Source organism: Clinocottus analis, unplaced genomic scaffold (genome assembly GCF_023055335.1).
Source record: "Clinocottus analis isolate CAN_PGR_092001 unplaced genomic scaffold, fCliAna1.0.p SCAF_2, whole genome shotgun sequence".
NCBI lineage: Eukaryota > Metazoa > Chordata > Actinopteri > Perciformes > Cottidae > Clinocottus > Clinocottus analis.
The window spans coordinates 3,603,340-3,630,090 of record NW_027175931.1 but is presented as its reverse complement, the minus strand read 5'-3'; the positions used below and the strand labels follow the sequence as shown (position 1 = coordinate 3,630,090).

The following is a 26,751-nucleotide window of genomic DNA, read 5'->3' as shown; positions in this document are numbered from 1 at the left end:
TCATGAGTTATGCCAACAGCTAGAAGACGAAAGGGTGAAGTGTGTGTGTGTGTGTGTGTGTGTGTGTGGAGGAGGAGGAGGGGGGGCGTGGGGGTCGAGTCAAAAAGAGGGAGGAGTGGATCCCCAATCTACCCGCGATGGGAGGTGAAAAGAGAAGACAACCTGCGGCAATGAATGCTGGATGTCTGTGCAGAGAAATGCTGGCACTTTGACCTTTTGGAATCCCGAGGCCCCACCTGTGTACCCCCACACACCCACCCACCTCCACCAACACCCCTCTAATGTCTGCATCCCCCCTCCCCTCTCTCTTGCGCAGAGGACAGATGGACAGATGGAGACAGACAGATGGACGTAGAGCCCCCCCGCTGGGCAGAGGGCGGTGGTTTTGGCGTGATGCTGCTCAACTCAACACAACTCAGGATGGCTGATATGGACCGCTGCACACAGGATGCACCTCTTCCTAAAAGACGAAACAGGCAGAGAAGAAACTAGTCATATTAGGAAACATCCCGTCTCTATGACTTATTCTTGATATTTAGTTTTAGAGCAAAGACTGAAGAACTTTAAACCCTTTAAACCATGACATCACAATAAAAGTCCCTAATAGCAATCAAGCATGAATGTTATACTCTACTAGATACTGAGCTGATGGGGGAAATACTTATTTCGTCCACTGGCTAACAATGTTGTGATACAAAATTTAAGCGAAAATCCACACAAAGTGATCATAAATGAAATAAAATGGACAAATGCGAAGAAATTCAGCTAACAAATTGCCCCCGGCAAGGTCGAGGAGACGTACCACGTGGCTATTAAATAAACTAAATGAGTTTTTGAGGGGGAGATGGGTGGCTGTCATCCAGCTTATTCAGGATTACAGAGTTAATACTGCTTGAAGCAACACACACACTTTACTCACAGGTATGTAAAAGTCTATTGAAGTTATTCCTGGACAAGCTAATCTCTTTCTATCAAGCCTGTGCTGAGTGTGTGCGTACCTGTGCTAGACCCCGGCCTGCTCCATGCTGTACTGCAGGTCAGGGGGTTTGTAGCTGAGGAGCATGTCGCTGGTGCAGGAGGAGGGGTAGCAGGCTGCCGCGTGAAGCTCCTCTTCCACGTCGCACGCTGCACCAATGAAAAACACAGAGTTTACGGATGTAGACAAGCGTGTTTTCTTTTAAAAAGTTCGTATCGCCACGTCTCCCACTGACCCGACTCCTCCCGCTGGCGCAGCTGCTGGCTTCCCGTCAGCGACGTCTGGCTGAGGATGTCCGACATGCGAGCCGAGCTGAGCGCCTTCCCGGCCAGCAGGCTCATTCCCGACATGGGCTCCGTCTGATCCTGTGACAGAGAGCGAACGACCCGTTTTAGACACAGAAGAAGGAGGAAGAAAAACCTCGTAATGAGCAGCCTGTAGCAGCGTGGAGGAGAACTTTGTGTGGATGACTGGGTATGCTAATAGTGTGTGTGTGTGTGCGCCTCGAGAAAAATCTAAATGAACAGGACTTCCAGATTCATTCAGTCGTGCAAGATGAACTATTGCATCACGCCCTTTAAGATGAACCCAGCCGATATCGACGTGTCGTAGAAGTGCTTTCCCGCCGTCCTGTTGTGCGTGGGACGCGTTTGTGTTTCACTCACGTAGGCGTCGTCACAGGTCTGGATGGTGTGGTGGCGCTGCAGCTGTCCACGGGACCGATAGGCGTCAGCCTGTGGAGCTCTCGAATAGCCCACGCCGTTGTGATCGGGCACCTCCATGGCCTGGCCCTGGGGCCTGCACTCCACATTCTCAGAATCTGAGAGGAAAAAAAGATGCGGACGCTGAATGTACCGCGTGGAAAATACAACAAAAAAGGTACAGATGCACAAAGACCAAGGCCGAGTTTTCTGCGGCGAGTCTTACCTCTGGCTTCTGGAGCGTTCCTTATGAAGCCGCCGTGCCTATGTGTCGGGGAGTTGTAGGGCGGGGTGCCGCCTCGGGGGGGCCCCAGGAGCTCGTGGCCCTCTCCTGCCTTGGCCAGCAGGCCCTCGTGCGGGTGTTGGTAGCTGGTCGGCACCTCGTCCTCCTCCATGCTCTCCGAGTGCGGTAAGCTGGGGCAAGACGTCTGCTGCTGCTGCTGGACCTCGGGGGGTCGAATCTGGAGGAGGTGGTGATAGTGTTGGCCCCCGGGGGCGCTCTGCGGCGCCGGCATCTCCAAGCTCTCGCCCTGGCTCAGCTGGCGGAGGAGCAGCATCTCTCCGTACTCCTGGGGAGCGCCGCCGCCGCCGGGCGGCGTGGCAACAGCGGCGGCGTTCGCCGAGCACGGCCGGGGACTGTGCCTCTTCAGCAGGGCGGCCAGGTCCTGGGGCGGCAGCCGGGGGTCGGCGTGGCCCGTCAGGGAGTGTCGGGGGGACAGGAGGCCCTGCAGGGTGGGAGTGACGTGGTGCTGAGGCGGGCGGTACTCCAGAGGCGTCGGGGAGAGCAGCGCCTGCTGTAGTGTAGACGGCGTGCCGTAGGTGCCGGTCCCGACCACCCCGCTCTGGTACTCCTCCAGGCCCGGGACTTTGAGGGAGGTGCCCTGCAGGTAGTGGCCGTAGGAGCCGACAACGCTGGCGGCGGCGGCGCCCCGGGCGGCGACGTCGCCGGAGAAGAGGTGGGGATTGAACTGAGCTTGCTCGTAAGCCGACGTGAAGCGGCCGAGGCTGCGACTGGATGAAAAAGGGGCGGGAGGGAACAGCGGGAGGAGGATCAGTTTCACATCGACGCGCTGCCGAGCCTCGCACGTCGGTGCGAACGGCGATGCTTTTATCTAAGTCACGGCACACAGACGGACTAGCAAACACTTGAGCTCGAGTCCAGGTACAAGTATTCACTGAGAGGTGTACAAGCACTTCCAACAGACACATTTTTTAGTGTCCATTAGAAGATTTTGACACATTCTCTCAGTGAAGGCGGTCCTAGTTACAGGGGACCGTTTATGGGATGATGATGATGATGATGTCATCACTGACTACTTTGACCGTTGGGACCTCTACATACACTTCCAAAAACATCGACATCCAGTCACTCACCCAGCTACACTGCATCGATGTCGTCGTCTCAGCGATGTTCTCGGGGGATTTACATTCATTTTCAATACTGGTAACTAAAGTCTGACCTCTCGCACATCAAAAAAACAAATCTCTATTACCGACTACGGTTCCACAATAGGATCAGGTAGAAAATCAGTGTACATTGCAGAAAGAAACGTGAGAAACACACAATGATAAAACATAAAAAAAATGGCATGAAGTCTGCGCAAAGCGGCGAGTTGGTCATGGAGAGAGAGAGAAAACTGTCCGCCATCAGGAGGCGGGTGGAGTGGGTGGGGTCACCTGTGCGTCTCGGCGTTGTCTGCGCTCAGCTGCTTCCCGAGGACTCTGTGGCCGGGCGTGGCCAGAAAGCCGCCCTGTCTCTGCGCCACGCCTCCCAGCTCCACTTCCTGAACCTGAATGGTCACCTGCACAACGTTAACGCTCGTTATCGACTCGAGAGAGAGACTTTTATCTCAAAGCGACAACGTGCTAAAAAAAAAACCCACCTGCTGCTGTTGAGGTACGCCCTGTGGCAAAGGTGCGGCGGGGCGAGCAGACGCCGCCTGTTGATTGGTTGATAGAGGGACTCGCGTCATCGCTGCGGGGGGCGGGCTGGCGCTCTGGCCCTGGTACAGCGCGGGAGCGCCGTGCTGGTACTGCACCGGCGACGGGCCTCCTGGGAGAAGAGAGAAGTCGTGAGGGCCGAAGCTACGTCCACGCTTTTGCCAAAACCCTCTGGCATCTTTTGATTCAGCTGGTCGCTCTCTGCATTCCTACTACCACCAGCCTTCAGCTCATTGTTAGGCTCGGTCCTGACTGACACCTCGAAGTAAAGGTACGGCGAGTGAAAAGATTCACTTGTTATCTCAACATAATGTCACAGGTTACTGCAGCCAAAGGCCAGAAAGTAATAAAGAGCCTGAGCTGCACTTCCAGTCTGAAAAATGCTAACTGCTCATAGAATAAGCAACAAATATAAGGCTCAGGTGCTTTAACATAAGTCACACATTTATAAAGATTATAACCGGTCGAAGATAACTGAGTAAAACACCAGTTAACAAGCGAGAGAAGCATTTTATTTTTTTATAAAACGCCCTAGCGATAAGCCTCACTAACCGTGCCCCTGCATCATGCCTGCAGAGCAAGGCGGAGGGCTCTGGTCGGGCTGTCTGAAGAGGTGGTTGCTGGGATGTGTTGGCGGAGGGCTGGAGGGCTGGATGCGCAACCTGAGGGAGGACCGGAGAGAGTAGGAGAGGAGAGGAGAGACGGGGGCCGTGATGTAACACTTCAGTCGATAGCGCTGCGCCACGGTATCAAGTTCATCGTTCGCCGTTCAATAGCTGATGAGTAATACGTGTGTGTGTGTGTGTGTGTGTGTGTGTGTGTGTGTGTTCACCTCTGGAGCTGGTGGGTTAGGTGGCTGGGCTGGCTCTCTCCATGGCCTAAAGACAGACCCTGCGGGTAAAGAGAAGGACTCGAGTTGAGGAGCCGAATGAAGCCACAGTGCAGCGATATCCCAAATCAATAGCACTTCCTATGAAGCCGACGTCTTGTTTTTCTTTTCTTTCTTTTACGATCACAATGCTTCACGGGGTCCAGTACCTGGATTTGCTGGTGGAGGATGTGTTGCTCTTGCTGGTAGAGGATGTGCTGCTGCTGCGTGTGCTCCAGGAAGCGCTCATCGTGCTGGGCGGCGTACAGTTTCTGGAGCTGCTCGCACTCCTGCGGGGAAACATAAGACACGGCCACCAACTATTAATGACACCATTTGAACAAAATCGTCAATCAATCATCGATCAGGAGGTCGCGTTATCGTCAGTTGCGAACGTCTGCACCGCCTTTGTCTCTTTCCTTCAGAGCGTTTGACCTCTTCTCAACCCCCTTCATTAACCCTCTGCACACACTCAAGAGCAACAATAATTTTGGCGTGTCACTGCAGGGCCCCCTGACATAAAGCACCCGCCGCGAACACGATAATTATCCCTCCCTTTGCCGACCCCTCCCTTCGGGTGAGGTAATCCCATCGCGAGTGATGTGATGTCTCGGGACCGGCGGAGCGAGCATTTTTTTTCTTCCGGTGAAAGGGCGAACGCCGAGATATGGATACGTCTAAAATGTGTCTGCGTTTTCAGATCGGTTCGGCTCGCGAAAAAAAACAAAAACAGGATAAACATAAAAGGACCGAACAATCACAAAAAGCTCAGATTTTCAGCTCTGCCGCCATTTCTTTTCCGTCGGGTTCACGAGAGAGTTCCACGATTTCAAACGATTGATCATCGCTGCAGTGTAGCTAGTGTGGCAGCCGGTACCATGAGGGGAGGCAGAATTAACGACGGACCTATTTAGATTTACCAATATTTTTATAAAAAAGGCCGGAGCTGCCGGTTCTGATTTTCTTTTTTTTTTTTTTTTGAACTACAATCTGACAGCATACACAAACATTTTCACAACTTTTCTTTCATGCAAATGTTCATCTAAAACAGTTATCTATTAGATTCAATTTTCTCCAAAACTGCACAAAGTCACAGGACCGTTCTCTCACTCAAACAAGTAAAACTGCTCCGGGTTACCGGACAAAACAGACTCCAGCTGAAAAGCAGCCGTTACTCGTGCATGTTACTGATGTAGAGGACAGTAGGTGCAGCACATCTAGCGAGCGACTTTGTTTCACCGACTGCTGCAGCGCTGAATTTCTCTCGGCGCATAAAGCAGATCTGCAGTGCCGGGGAACTTAAGTTTTGTATTCCCGAGAGAGAGTCGGACTTACATCAGACCAGCTCTGCAACGCGGCCCTATTTCTGCACCGTTTGCCTCGAGAGCCAAATATGTTGCGTCACTGTTTGGAAAGCGCCGACTCCGACGGGCAGTTTAAAAGCTTTAGGAGCTCGCATGAGCTCATGTTGCCTTATTTTCATCCCGACCTCGGCTCCGAGCGGAGGGCGACGTGTACCTGTTTGAGCTGCTTGATGAGGCTGCTGTTCTCCAGGTGAGCCTTGAAGGCCTGGATGGTGGCCGCGCCGTCGGAAAACCGCCTGACGGGTGAGAAGCGCTCCATGGGGAGGTGGAGGGTGTTACAGTCCTTATAGCTGGATCTGAGGAGGGGACCACAGGGAGCAGACACAAATACGCGTGTACGCAAACACACACACACACGACGGATAACAGAGACACACACACATTCAGTCACACAGACACAGAAACAGATATATGAGACATTTGAGCTTTTCAAACACGCACAAAGCATTACCAGTTATATGACTGTGAGATATTGAGTGTAGAACAGCGGCTTGCGACGTTTTGTCATTAAATAACACCTTTCCAAAGAAATAACCACAAAAAAAACAAAAAAAACCTGTAAATGTGTGTTATGCCTCGGTCAGCTTTAATCCCAAAATAATTATTCTGTTTACCCAAACCCATCACTGCCTGCCAGTATGAACTCCCATTTTGATTTGACAGCATCCTACTGGGCTTTTACTGGCCAACAGCTGTCTCCTACATCACTTTTTCATGATAATATATAGATATATATGTATACACACACACACACACACACACACACACACACACACACACACACACACAAGCTAACAGTGGCAACATGTGGTCTCCACTTATTTGTCGTAATTGACTTGGTGATATTCAAACGTAACTGGTCACTTAAATTGATGATTTTCTTTCTTTGACATGTAGTTATAAACATGACAAGCTTTGTGAATTACTCAAAAACCTTCTCTTTTTTTTTTAAATCCAACCCTTTGGCAGTACCTCTGCAGCCCACTAGATGGCTCTGAGGCTCAGCATCCACTGGGGGTTTGAATGTTAAACACATAAAAAAAAAGACTCAAAAATTCACAAATCTGTCAAAAAAAATGAATCCGCTATCCTTAAAAATGGATTCATCAATCCTGTCGATCTCAACAAGAAGAGCAGGAGTGAGGATGTTTAACTTTGAAGAGGGACTGTGCAAAATAGAGGACGGCTCGAGTGTTTGGAGGCTGGTCCTAATATGTTGGAGAGTTGCACAGTTTAAATCACTTTAAAAACCTCGATACACAGAAGTCACTGCATCTTTTTAAAAACAGCTGAAGTCAATGAGTCAAAAATAATTCAGGATAATAAATGCCACAAGTTATCATCATTTAAAAAAAAGAGGTAAGGTACAAAATATACATACATACCATTGTGAATGGAAATGCATCTAAGGGCCACACTTCCAGTACAGGACATTAAACAGGAACGCGTCCCGAAGAGTTTCTCACACAAACAAGCTCTTGTCTAAGCAACGCACGGAGCAACATCTCACATCAACGGCAATGTCGAGGAGGTTGACTACTTTTCATTGTATAGCAACAAGCACATACACAACAACCACCGTGAGTTGACATACAGATGGACGGCTTTTTTCGCAGCATCTGCGTGCCAAAAAAAAAGTGTTCCACGAACAACAACTTTTACTTTTATGAAGCCACAACTTAAGACAACGGGTTCTGGCAACGCATCCAAAAAACAAAAAGCACATCTCAGCCTCTCAAAAGACGCTAATCTGAGTGGGAGGAAGATGACGCTCACGGGGGACACACCCAAAAAACACAAACATACGACTGCTATGGGACAGAAACAAAGCACAGAGGGTCATAATTTAGCTTGGCGGGGGTAATACAAGACTAATCTGCTACATCTAAACTGGTCAAATACCTGCTCCTTCCAGGATTATGAGGGAGAAAAAGTTAAAAGGTTAACTGGAGATGTGGAGATACACCCCCCTCCTCAACGCCACTATTGACAAAAATAAAAAAGTGCACAACCTTTTCTTGGGGAGGGTGCATCCTCATTATATGTGTGTGAGTGCGTGTGTGTGTGTGTGTGAGAAAGAGAGAGATCAGCTGTGTGTGCAAGTATGTGTGTGAGAGAGAGAGAGAGGGGGGAAAGACAGGGTTAATATGCCCCCCATTTAACGTGCGTGTGTGTTTGTGTGTGATGGTGCATATACAGCTCGGAGCGGGCGTATCCCCTCACCGGGTGTGTGTGTCGGGGGCCCAGCCCCCCCTCTGGCGGGGGCCCTGGGGCCGCTGTGACTCTGCCGAGGGCTCGCCATGCGATGTGCTCATGAGCGCGTGCGTCGTGTGCCGCTTGGAGCGGTTCGCCAGGTACCTGGGCCGCAGGGAGGAGGAGGGGGAGGGAGGGGAGGAGGACGGAGGTGTGAGGGTGGGAGACAGGAAGCAGCGCTGGTCAGCTCTCTGTCCTCATTGGCTAATGGTGACGGGTGGATGGAGGGGGGAGGGGAGGGTAAGGCCCGCCCCCTTTTCCACCTCTGCCAATGGGTGTCATCATTCATATCATCTTAGCCAATCAGAAAAACATAAATTAATTTACACCATGGATGGATGTGTTATTGCTTACGGGTTATCCCACAACCCCCCAGCTTCCAATTTAACGATTGGCCTTTTTTTTTTAGTTTTGCAAGCTTCAGAGTAAGCAAAGCGGTGTGAGAAAGAGTGAGAAAGTCCAGAGAATAATTTGGCACGTATTGAAATGAAAAAAAAGAAGAGATAAAGAAGCTTTTTTTTGGGGCTTAAAAGAGTTGGATTGGGCGGCAGATTGAGTTTGGAACTGTGGCAGAAGGCACTTGCGCGATGGAGATAGGAGGAGAGATGGGGTTGGGGTAGGGGGACGGGGGGCAAGCGCCACAGCAGAGTGGCCACCTCCAGGAGGAGAAAAAAAAAAAAGCAGAGCAGCCTAAAGGCACTCACTCCCAGCAACCCAGGACACCAGCGACGTCTACAGGAGGTGCTGTCTGAGGAGGACCAGCTGGGGGAACCCCAACCTGCACCCTTCCATGTCAAAGCTCTTATTTTGAAAGGGTTAAATGTGTCTAATAACCTCTACTGTGTTTGTTTTTTTGCAATGAAAAAGAAATAAAAACATACCTCCTCTTAAAGAGGCCTTTTCTATAAGAAATGTACGTCATCTGCATATCAATAACCTGTATACGGTTTGTTTACACTGAAGGTGATGATGCTTAACTAGCAAATGTGTTTGGTAAATAAAGTGTGGAGAGAATAAATGTAAATAGTGAAATGACTTAATTATTCCAGCGTTCATACAGAACATGGCGGCTTCTCGTCGCAGGTTGCAGGCGCCCCCACAGAGTCCGGTTCAGACAGCACCCCTGCACAGTGCACACCCCCTTCACCCAAAACCGTAATCGTGGGTTACCTCTGCACGGCTTCTTGGTCCGGCTCTCCGTCTGAACCTTCCTCATCCACCGGAGCGACTGCAGGGATTGGGTGCTGAGAGGGTAAAGAATCGACCGGTCAACACCGACGCGTTGAGGCAGAGAACAGTGAAACTTTGCACAGAAATCCAGATCCCTCACCGGGCTGGCGACAAGCGGCGAGGGCCCCCGGGGCCTCTTGAGGAGCTGAGCGTGTAGCTGGATGTTGGCCCCGCCGTCGGAAGCTCTTCGACCGAGCGGCCCCATGCCGTTGAGCAGCTGCAGGGTAGGGGGCTGCAGCAACGACTGCTCCTGGAGGACCGAGCAGACGTCACAGAAAGTCAAGATTGGAGCAGGAGAAAGCAGTACGGTTGATATCTAGTCGGTTTCTGCGCCGTCCACTCAAACGCAACTGACTGTACCTTGTACTCCAGCTGCTGCGTGGGCTGCAAGCTCTGCGTGGGCATGAGAGTGTGCATTTGGCCCATAGCGGGGGCCAGTGAGGGGAAAGGGGGCTGGGGAACTGCCCCGCGGGGGAAACCCGGTGGCAGTTTCTGGAGGTCCTCCTGCATCTCCGTCCTGTGGCGGGAGAGGAGACAACGATGGGAGAGAAGTCAGCGGGCCGCGTTCATGTGGCAGCTGGCTCGTCAAATAGTTATAATGTCTTATTTGGGAACCGCTACACCCGATATGAATGATCAGTGCACGCTACAGACTTACTTCCAGCTAAATAGTCGGTGGAAATAAAAACGCGAGGAAATGGCGGACATTTTAGAGTTAGTACCGGAAACTACGCAACAGTTGTGGAGTTAAAAAAAAATCAATACTTGTGACACCCGGAGCGTAACAGAAACAATCCCCGATGGCAGTTTTTCTTTACCTTTGGTCTGGTACTCCCACAGTGTGTCGCCTCATCGAAAGGTAGCGAGCCATGGCCTCCGGAGACGGTTCCTCCCCTTCATCGCTGTCCAGTGGCATGCTGCCATCCGGCTACACAACACACACACACACACTCTTTTCATTAGTAACGCCTTTTGTCAGTGTGAGTAGCACTGTCCCAAACGATCATACACATTTTAAATGTATTTGTATGCTAATATTCATGCTTTATAAAGTTCAGGTCTTCTATTAAAATCCTTGCTGCAATGCAGTAATCTGACGCATTCTTGTGTTTCACAATATGTGAGTCAGCTTTGAGGCTGTGTGCGTGTGTGTGTTTATGTGGTGGATCCTGGGCTGCACAAACAGTAGTAAACTGTACAGTAGTAAACACTGGACAGCCAGCGATTAAAAACATGCAAAACATCCCAAAAAATACAAAGACTGGAAGCTGGTGGTGTTGACTGATTGTTAGCTGGTGCAACAATTCCGTGACAGGTCAAGCGACAACAATGTTAAGCCGTCAAAACTCTTAAAGTGAGACGCAGTCAGAGCCGAGGTCGGGCTTCCAACGCCATAAGCTAGCTCGTTTAGCTCGTTTAGCGACCACCGTGGACTCACCTCCACTATCTGGTTCTCTGGGTTGATGAGCTGGACATGGGGAACGGTCATGCTAACGGGATTACCCTGTGGATCCGTCTGCTGGGCACGTAGGCACACACGTACACACACACACACACACACACACACACACACACACACACACACACACACACACACACACACACACACACACACACACACACACACACACACACACACACACACACACACACACACGTACAGAGAGACAGGTCGTGTTAGGATTGTGCTAATATTCTCGCAAGCTCATTAGTGCAGTGGGATTGGTGAATGTAGGTTAACGCAATTAACGTCACTCAGTGGACAAAGACACGCCTTCATCAGAAGCACTCGTGCCCCCAAGCTCTCAAAATCAACCGTTACACTTCAACGACAACACATTCACGAAGAATACATTCATAGAATTAATTAATTGTATTGACAGACGCACAAAGGATGGATCGGAGTTAAGATCAACATAAAACACTTTCACACAATACTATGAAACAGAGTTGAAAATGGACACATGTGGGCTGCAAAGCACCATCGTATCAAGCCGACACCAGTAAGCAATGAGTTTCACCTGTACAGCGTTAAGAGGATAGCTAATGGAGCGCGGTGTGGGCGGGGCAACGCGCAGGGTCTTGTGTTTCTTGAGGCGGTCAGCCAGCAAACTGTAGATGGCACTGTAGTGATCGTACGCATCCGTTTGTAGAGACTAGAGAAGAGGAGGCAGAATTAGCACAAGTTAATAAGATGACTTGAAACTGATTTTTCACAGCTGTAAATGTTGTTTTTCTTCAATTTTGTCGCCTGTCGTGACCTGTTGTCTTTAGGAAAAGTGTTTGCTCCGTGCATTACAGAAACGTTTCATATTATTTCTAATGGCGTGATAGATTTATCTCTTTGCCTGATCAGAATAAATGGAAAATAAACAGATCCTTGTGCATTTGTCGGGGATTTGAGGCTTTGAATCGTGACTCCTGAACCAGGGATTATGACACTTAAACTGCGACACGCCCGTATTATTTTTTAACAAAAAGGCAGCGGAAAAAATGTAAAGACATCCGTGTATGTCGCTACGTATTTGCGTCCAACCTGAAGTGTGCGTTCCCGATCCAGACCCATCTCGCACATGGCGATCAGCACCTGCTCGTTGATGAGCTCGACCTCTCGCTCCGTCTTCACCTGCTCGCACTCTGCTATCAACTGGATGAGGAGGAGGAGGAGGAAGATGTCATGTTAGTGGTGGACACAGCCAGGCTAGCCATCTATACTCTTTGTGCTAAGCTTAGCAGGAAAATATGGCACTCAAATAGGACACTGAAGCAATCAAATTCGACTAATATGTGCAGAAAGATGTACAACGCGACACAGACGCAACACAAGTTGGGCTAAAATGATATTTCTTGAGTCGATCATCGTTACAAGAGTCTGAAGAGTCTTACCCTGTCGAACTCCGGGTCCGGGTCTCCTAGCCTCATCCACTTGTTCTTATTGATCTGATCCATCGTCAACCGTCTGCTGGGCTCCAGCACCAACATGTGTCTGATCAGGTACTCACAGTCTGCAATGACACACAAACATGCATGGGAAGACACGTGGACTTTATGGGGAAAAACATGCACTATTACCAGGTAGTATGGGAGGGAACTTCAATCGTTTACGTGGGAAAAATGGAGCCATGCCGTTAGTTTTTTTCTCTTGAAAGAGTTTGTGCAGCCCTACAAAATATCACAAAGGCCTCTTGTCTCTGTGTATGACATTGTGAGAGTGGTAGAGTACCATTCGCGAGTCTTTTATGTGAAGTATTTTCTAATTATCTGATCTTGATCCAGTCTTTACTGGATATTATTGGATTATTCGTCGAGGAAAATTTAAAAAAAATTTCCCACACTTTGTTTTCTAAATTGTGGTACTTTTTTTTCCAGGAAGTCCATTAACGTACTGGAATGTAATGGAACATTTTGATACTTTAACTTGATTTCAAGCCGCCTAAAAGGCACTGTTGTGGACTTATTTTGACCACTAGGGTCGCTCTGGAGCAACGTTTCGGTGAGTGGGTGCTTCTTTAGTTTGTACAAGGACGCAAATTGTACACGCACACACTCATTTACACGAACAGCCACTAAGCAAACACGTGTATCAATGATATGCAATACAAACCGTTCAATGAGGAATGAAAGAGGTGTTTAATGCATCTCCCGTAAACTATCTTTTGAACACGGATGCGCGAGACAAAAGAAAATCGCTCGGCCCTGAAGCAAAGGGACATTTTTGCACTGATGGTCTGGAGGAAGAGGAGGAAGTAAATATGAGCGGAGTCCTACCTGTGGACATGAAGAAGGGGATGCGGAACTTTCCGCTGAGGACGCGCGCCCGCAAATTTTGTAGAGTGCTGCCGTCGAAAGGCAGGGCGCCGCACACCAACACGTACAACACCACACCTAAGCTCTGTAGAGAGAAAAGAGTACATAATATATAAATAGGACTTCAACAAACAATTAAACAACTATTGAATCTAGAGCGACACAGTCTATACTTAGGGCCCGAATGGTTTTTGTCTTCAAATACAGGCCCTTTCATTTAATTTTTTTTTGTCTTCAAGCCAATTAGCTGCATACCTAGAAGTCTACTCACCCATATGTCGACTTTAGGTCCGTCGTACTCCTTGCCCTCGAAGAGCTCCGGCGCGGCGTAGGGAGGGCTGCCGCACCACGTCTTCAACAGCTGTCCTCGAGAGAACAGGTTACTGAATCCAAAATCTGGCGGCGCGGAGCAGAAAGAGAGAGAGAGAGAGAAAGAGAGAGATTCATTCGATCTCGTCGCTTCACCTCGACAGCGTAAACTCAATCACCCCCCGAGAAAACGCTCCAGAGAGCGCATGTTGACGCTCGCCTTCGCCCACTCACCGAGACAGCCCAAAACCACCGAATTAAGTTTCCCACCCATACATTCTTAAGTACACACACACACACACCTGCAATTTTGATGTTAAGGTTGTGGTCCAGCAGCAGATTCTCAGCCTTCAGGTCTCTGTGGACGATGTTGCGGCAGTGACAGAAATGGACCGCTGCCACGATCTGTTTGAACTTCTTCCTGGCGTCCTTTTCTGCCATACGCCCGTGAGCCACCAGGTGGTCTGCACGCACATACACACACACACACACACAAACACACAATGAACAGGTTAGAGATGTATGATACTCTGTTGTGAATGTGCAAATGAAGACGATGATTTCGTTTTTTTCGATTTCGGCAAATAAATCACAGCTTTAAACAATCGAGGAAACACGCAAAAGGGATTTTTTTTTTGGGAAGCAGAGGAATTTTTCGGAGTGACTCAAATAAATGGGACGAAGGGAAGTTCATGAAGAAACGGTCAAATCGAGCGACGTTTATTAAAACAATCAATCAAGAGAGAGCATGCAGTGCAAACAAAAGAATCACGATGGACAAAAGATTAGAAAAGAAACGAAAAATGTAAGATATTTTTTACACATTTTCAGAAAGTTGTAATTCAAATCTGTATTTTGATATTACAAAAAAATAATGCCAAACTGTAAAGTTTTTCTTCCTTTTTTTCTCCTCCTGTGAAAGTTATTTTTCTATTTTTTGGGGGCATGTCTGTACGTGTACAGATTGTAAAGCCCTCTGAGGCAAATTTGTAATTTGGGCTCCACAAAATAAACTGCGTTGAATTGTAAAGCAGGGAGGTAAGACGATGATCAAGACACTCCACATCACTGTGTCGGTCGGGAACTCCCTCACCGAATATCTCTCCGCCGCTCGCGTACTCCGTTACCAGATAGATCATCCGCTCCGTCTCCATCACCTAGAAGACAGAAACGAGCGATAACAACCAGGAGCTGCAGACCCTCTGACGGGCGGCTCACCCGTTACACAACAGAGTGAGTCAGCGGTGGTTGGCAGACACACACACACACACACACACACACGCAGGGGGAGATTCAGATAGAAGAAAAAACTGTTTTACATAGTGTATTGATTTTATAAATGTAATACTACCAAACAATACCAGCCAGCTTGGTGCAGTTACCAACACATATTCGGTTTGTGTAGATGTGTGTAGCGTGCGTTAGCCGCTCTGTGGCTGAACATGTGTACCTGGTAGAGGCGGATGATGTGTGGGTGCTTCAGCAACTTCATGATTTGCACCTCTCTGAAAATCTTTTTCAGGTTCTCCTCGTCCAGCTGGGTCTTATCCACTATTTTTATAGCCACCTGGAAGACGAAGGAGAAAGACAGAAACAAAACAGTGAGGATAGAAGAAAACAATAAAAAAAATGTACCTCAAAAACCTTGCAACTTGTTTAGCGGGTCTTGAGAGTTACAATACAATGCAATACATTCACATAAATGGCGCTTAGCGGACACTGAAATTGCAGGCAACGATTCCAGAGCACGGCCCCCGGTGCCCTCGCGATATTGCTATGATGACACAATAATTATAGAAAAGCACAGTGCAGAGAAAATAACCAGCTAAAAGAACTAAAAAAGGGAGGGTGTGAGTCAGACAGACTCAATTTAATATGACCTGGCACCGCTGATCCGTTAGCAGTCGCCAAAACAAGTAATAAAACACAAATAATCAAGTAAAGAAAATATAAAAACGAGATACAGCACTGGCAGTTCTCAAGATGACGATTTGCCAAACGTGTGCGTCGTCAAACGCACGCCGCGCTTTCCCCCGGACTCCAGCTTGTTTGGATAACCCGACCTCGGCCGTGAACCTCGACCACGAGCCGGGCTGTTGCGTAACGGTCGGAGCCCGGGGAACAATGGCGCCGGCGGCGCGGACGATGATGGCGTGCGACAGGAGCTTTGCGCTGCCACTTAGAGACGGGGAGGCGACTTTAATGACTTAATCAAGCCCGGCTAATGAGGCTGTGCCAAAAAAAAAACATGGCTTCTTCCAAAGATAAGACGAGCGAGTACGAGTCTGGGTGCGTGTGAAAAGATGGAAAAGTATGCGCCGCGCATTAACGCACACACAAGCACGCAAACACGCAAACGGCACCTCAAATTCTGCTTGGTGCCATCCTGAACTCTCCCTTTCCTGGTAGGAGACATGAAGAAGGACATCTAAAAAGGCTGGTAAGTGTGACTTCCTGTTGCGGACAGGAAGGGGAAGCGAGGGAGAGCGAAGAGAGGGCTCTTGGGAGGGCACAGAGTCACATCCAGCGGTGGCATTAATCCAGATCATTGTGTGTGTTTGTGTGTGTGTGTAGCTTCCTTTTCATGAGTATTGAAGAACTTCCCCACATCTCTGCCAGCACCAATGTCAGTATCCTATATCAAAAAAAAAAAAAGGTGAGGACTTCATTGGAAAGCATTCGAGGCAGTTATTAAGACGCCTGGAATCAGCTGTTCTTCTCGTGGTGTATGAGGAACACAGCGATTAACCTATTTTTAATGATTATTATCAGATCGTGATATCACATGACGATTAGGTCATGGAAACGCTGTGTGGAAGCTTTTTGAAAAAGGAGAGAGAAAAAAAGAAAAGAAAGGAGACGACAGAAGGAGACCAACGTCTTGTTGCTGATTACGTTCTATATTCTGTTTATGGAAGATCTAAGAGATGCGTTATTCAACATAATTAGTTTAAATGAAGATGAAAGCAATGCGGGAGGGAATGAATCACACACACACAAAAACTGCGTGTGCGGCGCTCATCATGATTTATCTGAAGTGGCTCAGTGACCGGCCGGGACAAACTCACAATGTTGTTTGTTTTTTTTTACACAAAGAAAAAAAGAATAACTTAGTGTGGTTTACATTTGCCGAATTCACCAGAAGGTTTGTCTTAACGACTCACAGAATGACGTGATTATTACTGCGAGTCGGGGGATTTCCGTCCCGGGAGACAAAAGGATAAAACTGTTTACTATCATTTGTCAAATTTTACTTGTCCAATAAAAAAAACATATTTTTTCATCATAATTGCAGTGTAATAAAATAGCTGATAGAACCGAGAGTCATTGTTTTACATTCGCACTGAGCTTCCATTTAGGGTTTTTTTCTGTCATCATATTTTACGATGTCATCGCACTAATAAAAAAAATAGGGGGAAATATTCTTTTGTAACGTGTGTAGATTATTGTGGTTGTAGAAGACGGCCTTGTTATTACAGCTGCGTTCTCCTTTAGGCCAAAAACAATGTTTCTACTGCGGTCTTGTAGACGCCGACAAATAAGGAACAAAGCAGAATGTTGTAAGATAAATACATATGAATAATCATTTATGAATTTAGACTTTTGGACCAAAAACTGAGCGCTGTGTTGCTCCGCTGTGCATGGCTTTGGAAGAGAGAACGACACAAAGAAGGGTAGAGAAGGTGGAGCAGTGTTTCTCTATAAATCATCCGGAATAAAAAATGTAAACGTTATAAGCGGTTAGCCCCTCCCCCCCTCCTGTAAACTCTTTGAGTCGCTGGATGCTTTACCGCCGACTCGAGCTGTGTGGGGTTTGCAGCTGCCGGATCGATGGCGGGTATCGTTTTAATCAACTTAAGTAATATTCCAAACAACTCTAGCCACGTGTGCGTGTGTGTGCGTTTGCAACGTGCGTCTATGTAGTATTTTAAGCTCTTAGAATCTATTCTTAGCGATGGCAATTGTCCAATTTTGTTGATGAAATCACTCCCCTCTGCATCTTATGGAGGGTAACAACAGGAAATCTGAAACATGTGCACGCACACAGACACACACACAGGCTGACCTCTGACTACACATGGACATTATGCTCGTTTTATGGACAATGAAAACGGGGGAACTGGGCAACAGCTACAATGGTTCGGGGACTCGGTGTGTGCGTTGGTTTGAAAGCTTTTGGCCGGGAGATTGTTCAATTGGCGAGATGACAAGATACACAACGGAACAACCGGGGCAGTTAGCCGTCAGTGTGTTGGGCAGTTAGCCGTCAGTGTGTTGGGCAGTTAGCCGTCAGTGTGTTGTGCAGTTAGCCGTCAGTGTGTTGTGCAGTTAGCCGTCAGTGTGTTGTGCAGTTAGCCGTCAGTGTGTTGTGCAGTTAGCCGTCATTGTCGCGCTGCAAACATTTCAGATGTCGCATATTAGTCACCGTGTTTCTCCGAACCATAGAGATTCGAGGATTGTTAAAATGGCCGACTATGAATTAAGGACATTGGAACTTCGTCACAGCTGACGAGCGAAGACCTGGCTAGACGAGTGGCGATGCTCTGCTAACAACCCCACGTGTCCAGTGTACATCCCAGAGGTCGGGTTAGCTTTTAGCGCCACCCAAGGCAGGACGTAGTAAATGTGTTGTGTGTCTTTGTTCGCATCTTAGCTGCCTTGAGGTGTACAGCCTGCTTTGCACGAGCCTCAGTGACTCAGGAATTTTCCATCAAAAAGATCTGGGAACACACACACACACACACACAAACACAGACACACTACTGAGAGGCCGGCTGCTATGAGATGAGGTGTCACATAACCCCTCCGATCCCATGACGGTGACTTCAATACAGCCCCGTCCCAGAGCAGCTGGGGCCCGGCGGAGGAGTCTGGACTATTTACTGTACATTACACAACTCACACGCAGATCCTAGTTTCACAGCACACGAGAAATAACTGCTGCCAATGGCAACCAAACAAGAGTCTAAAATCAACCATCAATGTTTGACTACCTTTTTTTAATTTCCCAATTACATGCCAAAATGTTTAAACAATCCACTTATGCTTCCTATAAAAATGTATATAAGTGTGAAGCATTTAGGAGGCTCTGTTGGCAGAAATTAAGTTTTCTTAAGTGTATAATCATTAGAAATTAGGAATTGTGTTTTAGCTTCTTTAGATTAAACCGCACAAAAAGGAGCGGGGCATCTTCACGAGCATGTTTCTACAGTAGCCTATAATGGCCAAACTAAAAGCCGGCTCTACATAAAGCAATTAGCGTTACTAGGTTTTCACGTCGGCCACCATCGTTCTCCTACACGCTAAGCACACTAGAAAACAAACCCTTTATTGGACTGCACCTTCAAAAAGGTTTTGCATATATTTGTTGGCAAATAATATCACAGCTTAATTTGTTTATTTAGGGTTCATACCGCTGTAGTAAAGCAGCCGTCTTGTGGCTTGCTAGATAAAAAAGGTCAGCGATTGTTTTTTTTGGCGCAACACGGACAAAGCAGCAAAAGTTGATTGCAAACTTTGTTTTGCGTCATATGTGAAAACAGCAAAACAGCATTATTGTTCAACTTCACATGACAGCAGAGCTGACTCATTAAAACAGACCATTAAGCAAAATTTGCAAACCAGCAACTCTGTGTTGACTTAAAGATCAATATGTCACAAAAGGACACGGATGGAATAACACAATAATTTGTATTTTTCTATCCCAATATTCTCCAATGAAATATATATTTCTTCCAGAGCTCAGATTTGAGAGTTGCATGAATTGATTTATTTATTTTTCTCATTTTGAAAACATCCATGACTCAACTGTAATGAGGCTAATCCCGAGCAAAGAATTGGGTCTATGGTGTAACGTCTACAGTGGGAAGCTCGGGCTCTTGCCTGTTCTCTCTCACTCACACACACACACACACACACACACACTCACACACAGTATGAGGTTAACCTTCATAAACAGGTGACACAGATTACAACACCTGTAATGCTCAGGCTTAACCCATATCACGCGGGCACACGCTAATGGCCATGCACGTACACTAGCTACCTGAAAAGCTAGCCTTTACTATAGCTAACTCTTAGGCGCTAGTTATGAAAGCTAAAAATGTGGCGCCTGTATGAGTTTGTATGAAGCCACAAAGACACCACACGGTGTCGTACACACACACACGCACGCACCCAGCAGGTCAGTACTATGACTGTATTATGCGCGTGCACACGCGCGGAGATGAAAGCGTACAGGCGGCATGAGTCAGCACAATGCCTCTCAGAGATGCTGCGTGTTGTGCACTTGTAAGAGTGTGGAAATGACTCAGTGGAGTGTGTCAGGATGAAAGTACAAGACTGGGGACACGTTACAGTGTGGAAATGCTGGACATCACACTATTAATCTGACATTTGGAGGAATTTTAATTTTTTTTTTTGCATAGCAGAGCCCACACTTCATGATCGAGTAAATTGTGACGGAGATGAAGACCTCTAACACAACCATGTTGTAAACCACTCGCACTGTGCCATCGGGACAAGCAGACCCGTATTACCATTACATTTACTAACAAATTCACTAAGGTATTTGGGATATATAGATGTAGACAAACTCAGATTATATGAAACCCAAATGGTTGTTGCCACATGACACACCATCACAACAAGCTGGTTGACTCTCGATGAACCACATTCCAATCACATATTGTTGATCGGTGCTTACGGAGAAGATTCCTGCACATCCAGTTTCGGCACCGACTTTACAATACCACAAGCGCCTCAATATGAACATCATTAAATAAATGAAGAATCATTAACTATCAATGCTACAGAGATGTACCGTTGCGTTGGCCTCAAAGTCAGAGGTCAGACATCTAAGACTTAACATTTTAAGTCTCTCAAAAACCCTCATCACCTGTAGCAGTTCATAAACCCCCATACAATTAAACTCATACCATCATCCTCCTGTGCACCGTGATCTTGCCCCGGTCAAACTGCAAAGATTAGTCCATGAAGTGGTCTTTTGGTGAAGACTATTCGTGGTCAACGGTTTTGATAATCCATGAATAGTCTTCTCTGGCCAAAGGTGTCAAGCATTCTTGGTTCTAGCTTTCCAAATGTGAGGATTTGCTTATCTATATATGTATATACGTAGCAGGGTTGAAAAAAAAATGTAGTAAACAGCACCGTGTCATCAGTGTCTGATTTAATATAGAATATATAAAATGCAGTTAATGAACATACACCTACATGTTGTTGAATATTTATTTTACAACTATTTTTAAAGGACTTTTGAATGGATGCAAATAAAAATAAAAAAACTCAAGTATCCTCATTTGAGAACCACTGAGCTATAGTCTGGAATACTTATAACTATAATAATTAGTGAACAGTTCGTCGTATCTTTTTATGACGTATATATTTATTCACAAATACAAATCTGTGGGAGATTTTTCATTACAAACTTTCCAGAGGAATTAAAATGATTGGAATGTGGCTCATCAAGAGTCAACCGGCTCGCTGCAACGGTGCGTCAACCAGCAACTGCAGGTTTCGCTGTTTTGTATTTTTTTTTGTTCTGCACGGTACAAGTTAAAAACACCGCGAATGAAAAGTCCGTCCCATTGAGAATTGGTGGTTGACGGCTGGTACCGGCATCATTGCTCCGGAAACCGGGATCCAACGGAGCAACCTTTCTCCAACTAACGAGTCATGGCAACGCACAGCCTCCTCTGACAACAAGCAACGCTGTGGATGATGGCGGCGACGCAGAGTTTTGTTATTTATAAAGTGCCACACAGCAGCGCCACGGTTTCAGAGAGAGGAGGTGGGGGTACAAACTGCTGGCATCAGTCTGGGGGAGAAACATAGCGGGAGGAAAAGGATCATACGGATGAAGCTTACACTGTCCTCCCTCATGTCATGTAACAGAGACACACACACACACACACACACACACGCACACACACACACACACACACACACACACACACACACACACACAGAAAGAGAGTCTGGGCTGTGTTCTTCTCTTTTGAACCTGGCTGGCTGAGGATTCACACGACTGAGAACGCATCAGAAGATGACTGGAGGGCAGGAAGATAAGTCGGGCGGAAACAGTCTTTGTCACATTACTCACCCAAATGAAAATCACATTTGAGTGTGCGTATGTGTGTGTGTGTCTTTGAGCAACAGAGAGGGGATGGTGCGTGTCAGAGAGCCCGAGTGTGACCGAGTGAAATTGTTGCATTAGGCCTGTTACCTAACGCTTGCTTTCCTGCCTGCCCTCTCTTTCTCCTGCTCCATCCTTCTCCAGCCTAAAAAACAATCGTGAGGAAAGGGGAGAAGAAGAAGAAGAAGAAGAAGACGACGAACAAAAAGAGGAAAGAAGTGCAGGCTTCCCCACAGACGGTCAGGTCAGGACATGCGGCAACAGCCATCTTTTACCGATCTCGCTCCCTGCGCAGCGGTTGGTGCAGCGAGACCGGGGGCTTTTTTGCAGCGTGTCCTCACTTGAGCCTTAGTCGGGTCACACAAGGACACTGACCATGCCCGACTTTGTCAAGATATTACACAAAAGGTATGCACGTAGACAAACACAATCTTTCCTCTGGCTTATCAAACGTCACAAACACTCGCACGGAAATGCTTGCGTTAAAATATCCACTCATTTATGATGCATTGCTGGCTCACAGAATCACGGAAAGCAGCACGCATTTGTGGCCGACACAATCAGCCACTTACTGGCGGAGCGTAAACATCCTGATAATCATTGTATTGATGTGGTCAATTTTGACAGGCGAAAGGCACAAACATTTCTGGTTATCGCTAAAAGAGAAAATAAGATAGATCACAGAGTTTTGTTGTTTTGTAGAACTCTGAAAACAATCCTGTGTTTTGCCTTTTAGCAATTGGTCAAATTTAATTAATATTATAATATATACAATTTAATTAGGATGTAATTTAATTTAAAACTCTGTATATAAAACCTTCAAGTTCTTGTGATCAGCAAAAATTAATTTAACAATTTCACAAATAAATGTACTTTTAAAAAAAAAAAAAAAAATCAGTAGGCTGGGGAAGTAACCGGGTTTATTTTTTGACCTATTATATTAGTATTTGCTGCCGCGGGCCAATCTGCATCGCACCAACATTAGCGCTGACGTGTTGCCCAGAGGCAAGGGAAGACCAAAATCTATTTTATAAAATGATTTCTAAGAATTTCAGCACCAGAATACTGAAAAATGTAATTGACTCAAATCAATTAGTCCTGCACAGAGAATAAATCCCATTCAAATGCTGATAGCAACTGAGAGAGGCTGTGCAAATATGCCATTTGCTATGGAATGTGGCCAGGATGTGAAATATAATCTTGTATAAAGTGCATTTACAAACAAGGCGACTACGTGCCTGATTAATAGCCTATCAAATTGCGATGTGTGTGGGGCAATCGGCTCCATAACAGCGGTCAACATGAAAATAATTCCTTCTTTGTGAGAGACCCGAAAAAGCAACGTGTGTGTGCGTATACGCTGAACATGTCTTTACAAGGCTGTGTACGTCACATTTCATCACATTTCATATAATTTGAGCGTGTTTTCCGGGACCTTTTACCATCAAGTTGAGCTGGAAACTCGGTAGACATCAATTAGTGGTGGACGTGACACAACACTGGCTTCGACTATAGGTTGCAGCAGAGAATGGACGCAGACTAGGAATTCAAATTGCACCACTTTCTTATCTAAATAGTGTTGAAATATTAGTCATCCAGGATAAACTGAATTGCAGCATTTTCTGCGATAGTGTTTATAGTTTATTTTGCAAAAGAATGTGAAACGTTTGCTAGTTATAGATTTTAAAATGTGACCAGTTATGTTTGTATGTTGTAATGTTTTTTCTAAATCTGAAATAAAAATCAGAGAGAACAAATTGGTTGACTCCATCGAGTCCCCAAATTCATACAGTGGTGAGTATTCAGGCTGCTCCTAAAACAAATGTGTACCGTTCATAATGTACCCCAGAGCTAACAGACCGTGTGCCCCTTGTTGAAAGATCATAAACCAGCTATGAAGTTTATAGAGAGAGTGAAAACTGAAATCAACATTTATCAAGACCGGAGCAAAGCGTGGCCCAACTGCCTCTCGCATTGGCGTTTGTGAGAGTGTGTAAACACTTGTGTTTTGACTTCCACTTCACTCGCTGCCCTTTGTCTGGAGGAGACAAACTTTCACTATTGCAACATCCAGGAGCAGCGCACAAGCCATCTGCCATCGGAGGTTTGTGTTGTGTGACTGCCTCTCTGTTAGCCAGTGTACGACAACAACCTCCAGTCCACAAGAATTTGCAAAATACACAGTTGAAATGGTGACGTGTATCGGGGGAAATAAAGTTTAAACAAATGGCCTGTTGAATGTTTTAGCTTAAACAAAACCGAGAGCAAATGAGGCATAGAAAAGGGACCTTCCCTTTTCCCTTCCAAGCTACCAGGTATAAATAACCAGGCCCGCTTATGTGCGACTGCACTGCAGGATATCATCCAGCTCCATCCAACAAGTGGACTAGTCAGCGTTTGTCATTGGCTCGTTTTAAAACCCAGACCATTAAACAAGGCTCCAGAAGCACATCTGATGACTGATCATCACATCCATATTCATGATGTCCACAGGCATGTACACTCCTATTCTTTTGATGTTCGTAAGCAACTGGGGTCGCAGAAACCCCCGAGCTGGTCGGGGAAAATCACGCGCTGACTGGTCCGTCTGCGACCGCCATCAACAGACAACAAACAAGGCCTCTGTCATTCTGTCAGTCCGTGATCCACTGTCATTTTGTCCTCTGCCTGTCTCTCAAACTCAGACAGAAAGCCAGACACAGCCACACACACATCCAGGCAAGTATTAACAGGCTCACTCACACACACACACGGAGTAAAGCTTCATAACCAGCTCATTAATCTCCCACTATAGCGTTGCTACTGTCTTAGTATTGCTCTTATATAAGATTGAACACACAGCTCCCATAACTACTAGTCTGTAAATTACATTATAGTCATATCAACACATTTGGAGTCCTTCAAGAAACAACTCGAGCGGCATTGACATGTAAACACCACACAGCACTCACTGACCTTAGTTTATTCTGACCTCGTGAATGTAAATGGGATGTCCTCTCGTTCTATGTGGCGCAAAGCGCCCAAATGACTCGTGTCTGCCCGTCTGTGTGTATGTCAACAAGAGCATGGAGGTGAAGCGGCACACTCGACACACCTTTATTTGTGCCATTAGAATTAAAGGCTCTTCATCAGGTACAAAAAAATAATTACACTGCAGGAGCCGTGTGAGAGCGGAGGTTTAAGCTGCCCCTGTTTGTTGTGAGTGTTCAACCAAGCATCCAGCATGACGGATGTGCACACTTTTCACAACAGTCTTATCACCAGAGGAAGGCTTGTCGTGTCCTCAGTCGACACACACACACACGGTTCTGAGTAAGAACCAGTGTGCTGGAAATCTATGCGTGTCTCTCGGTGAAAACTATTTACTGATGCTGCCATTGTCAAACACACAAACTGATTAGTTATTTGTGTTTCACTCGTTTGGACTTGCACTACCATGAAAGACATAATATCCAGAGTGACATTCACAGCAGGCTCAAAGGCAAAATAGATGAAACATCCGAGGCACCTGACTCAATAGGTCAAAGGGAAAGTAAAACACGACCTGGAATATGTTAATCTTCCTTTGTTATTCCCCTAAAATGTCCAAACCTACTATAACACAAAAGCCTGTCATAAAATGAGAGTTATATGTGTGTAGCACTGTGATTTGAATATGTGTTTAAGATAGTGCCTGCAAGTAAATGCAATAGCATGTAAACTACTAACTGGCACCCACACTATGCAAAAAAAAAGAAGAAAAAAAAGACTATACGTGCACTCAAAGTGTGTGGTGGCAGTTTTGAAACTACAAGTTTTGCCATGTCAATGTTTCATTGTCCGAGCGGCTTCGTCAACCGTCATCCAGCTATTAACTTGGGATGTATCGACATATATTTTTTGTCGTATTATAACGACGTAATAAGAAACTTTTCTGAACCGCTAACTAATACAAGCAAAGTGTAAAACTCTCCAATGGTCTTTTCACAAAGAGTTGTAATACCTGGCCACACTACAACTTAGGAAGCTCGTTTGTTAAATTAGAGTTTTCTCAGCCAGCATAACTTTTAGCCTCGTCTTCAATACATCTACGTGTAGCCGCACAGCTAATTAGCCAATGAGCTAAGCTAGCTAACGTTACTACAGTCGGAACATTGTGTGTCTCCTCTTCTTCATCTTCTTCGTAAATACCCTTTTCTCCTTCTTCCCGTCCTCTACCACACACTAACCCCCGGGCCTTTCTTTAAAAAAAAACACAACTAGTTAATATACGTGCTAACATATTTTTCTACACGGTAAAACGTGTCTATATCTAGAAGTTAGAGGTGATGCCCCGTGTAGAACGGGTCTCTCGCTCCTCTCTCCACCCTCACCCCCCTCACCACCACAGACCCAGCACCCAGCAGCGGTGTCACCAAAGCGGGCTGGCCGCTGTGTCTCCTGAGCCTGAAGGCCCCGGCGTCATCCCGAGTAACGCTAAATGGCCGAAAAAGCTTGGAATAAAACCGTGACAACTTGTAATTGTTCGCCTCGAACGCTCGGACGCCGGTCGCCTTACCTTCGCTTTGGTAATGATGTGCGTGGCGAGTTTAACGACCGCGAAATTCCCCTTGCCGATGGTCCGCTCGATTTCGTAGTGGCCCACTCGGGCCGGGGGGGGCCTGGTGGCCGAAGTGTGGCCGGGACTGGTGACGCACCCGGTGGCCGTGCTGGTGCGACTGGCGTGGCCGATGCCGGTGGAGGTCGGCTGGGCTCGGTTCTGGGAGCCCATGCCCGCGTGGGTCGGTCGGGCAGAGTGCGCGATCCCGGCCGCAGCGGACCCAGCAGCACCTCCGCTTGACACGGCCGCCATCTTCTCGCCTCTCTGCGGGAAACAACAAGCAGCTTGCGCAGCGCGCATCACGGGCACGCCCCCGCCCTTTGCGTCATTTTTTTACGTAAAAACGCGCCTCCGCAGCGCCCTCTCTAGGTTGTTACCATGGCGACGAGCGGCGTAACAAATGACTTCATCCACAGAAACGTATTGCGGTTGCCCTGGCGACGAAGAAGTGCGCAATACCGACCCGGTTCCCGTGATTCAGTGATTCTTTGCTGCAGGTTTACGAGACTTTGAAGGGGAATTTAAACGGGAAAACAGACCAATATATCAGTGACTTTCTATTTTATTT

At 46.8% G+C, this 26,751-nt stretch overlaps 1 protein-coding gene across 4 annotated transcripts; it reads right to left on the bottom strand.

Annotated features, from left to right (window-relative positions):
* Nucleotides 1-279: 279 nt before the first annotated feature.
* On the bottom strand, nucleotides 280-26,530 carry sik3 (SIK family kinase 3). 4 transcript variants are annotated; one of them, XM_068584308.1, is made up of 26 exons: nucleotides 26,142-26,530; nucleotides 14,900-15,016; nucleotides 14,543-14,606; nucleotides 13,752-13,913; nucleotides 13,412-13,536; nucleotides 13,102-13,225; nucleotides 12,220-12,338; nucleotides 11,870-11,980; nucleotides 11,355-11,489; nucleotides 10,772-10,852; nucleotides 10,152-10,261; nucleotides 9,694-9,850; nucleotides 9,434-9,583; nucleotides 9,274-9,347; nucleotides 8,074-8,208; nucleotides 6,005-6,146; nucleotides 4,657-4,776; nucleotides 4,451-4,509; nucleotides 4,171-4,280; nucleotides 3,561-3,730; nucleotides 3,355-3,467; nucleotides 1,904-2,688; nucleotides 1,642-1,796; nucleotides 1,212-1,341; nucleotides 999-1,125; nucleotides 280-460 (listed from the first exon to the last, which is right to left on the bottom strand). In XM_068584308.1, exons 1-25 carry the CDS (start codon nucleotides 26,481-26,483, stop codon nucleotides 1,004-1,006), a joined length of 3,912 nt encoding a protein of 1,303 aa, XP_068440409.1. In that variant the 5' UTR covers nucleotides 26,484-26,530; the 3' UTR covers nucleotides 280-460; nucleotides 999-1,003. The 4 variants fall into 4 exon arrangements, with proteins under 4 accessions (XP_068440409.1, XP_068440407.1, XP_068440408.1 ...); XM_068584306.1 differs by having other exon boundaries at nucleotides 281-460; nucleotides 3,355-3,479; nucleotides 26,142-26,529; XM_068584307.1 differs by having other exon boundaries at nucleotides 282-460; nucleotides 3,355-3,479; nucleotides 10,772-10,849; nucleotides 26,142-26,528.
* Nucleotides 26,531-26,751: the final 221 nt, after the last annotated feature.

What these genes read in the sequence shown, in the direction of transcription:
- sik3 (XM_068584306.1), bottom strand. Translation starts at nt 26,483, where the DNA reads ATGCGCGCTGCGCAAGCTGCTTGTTGTTTCCCGCAGAGAGGCGAGAAG. An exon ending in TCATCAAGCAGCTCAAACAG is followed by an intron (nt 4,777 to 6,004) that starts GTACACGTCGCC and finishes GTTTCCCCGCAG; the next exon opens with GAGTGCGAGCAGCTCCAGAA. An exon ending in TCCTCCACCAGCAAATCCAG is followed by an intron (nt 4,510 to 4,656) that starts GTACTGGACCCC and finishes CTTTACCCGCAG; the next exon opens with GGTCTGTCTTTAGGCCATGG.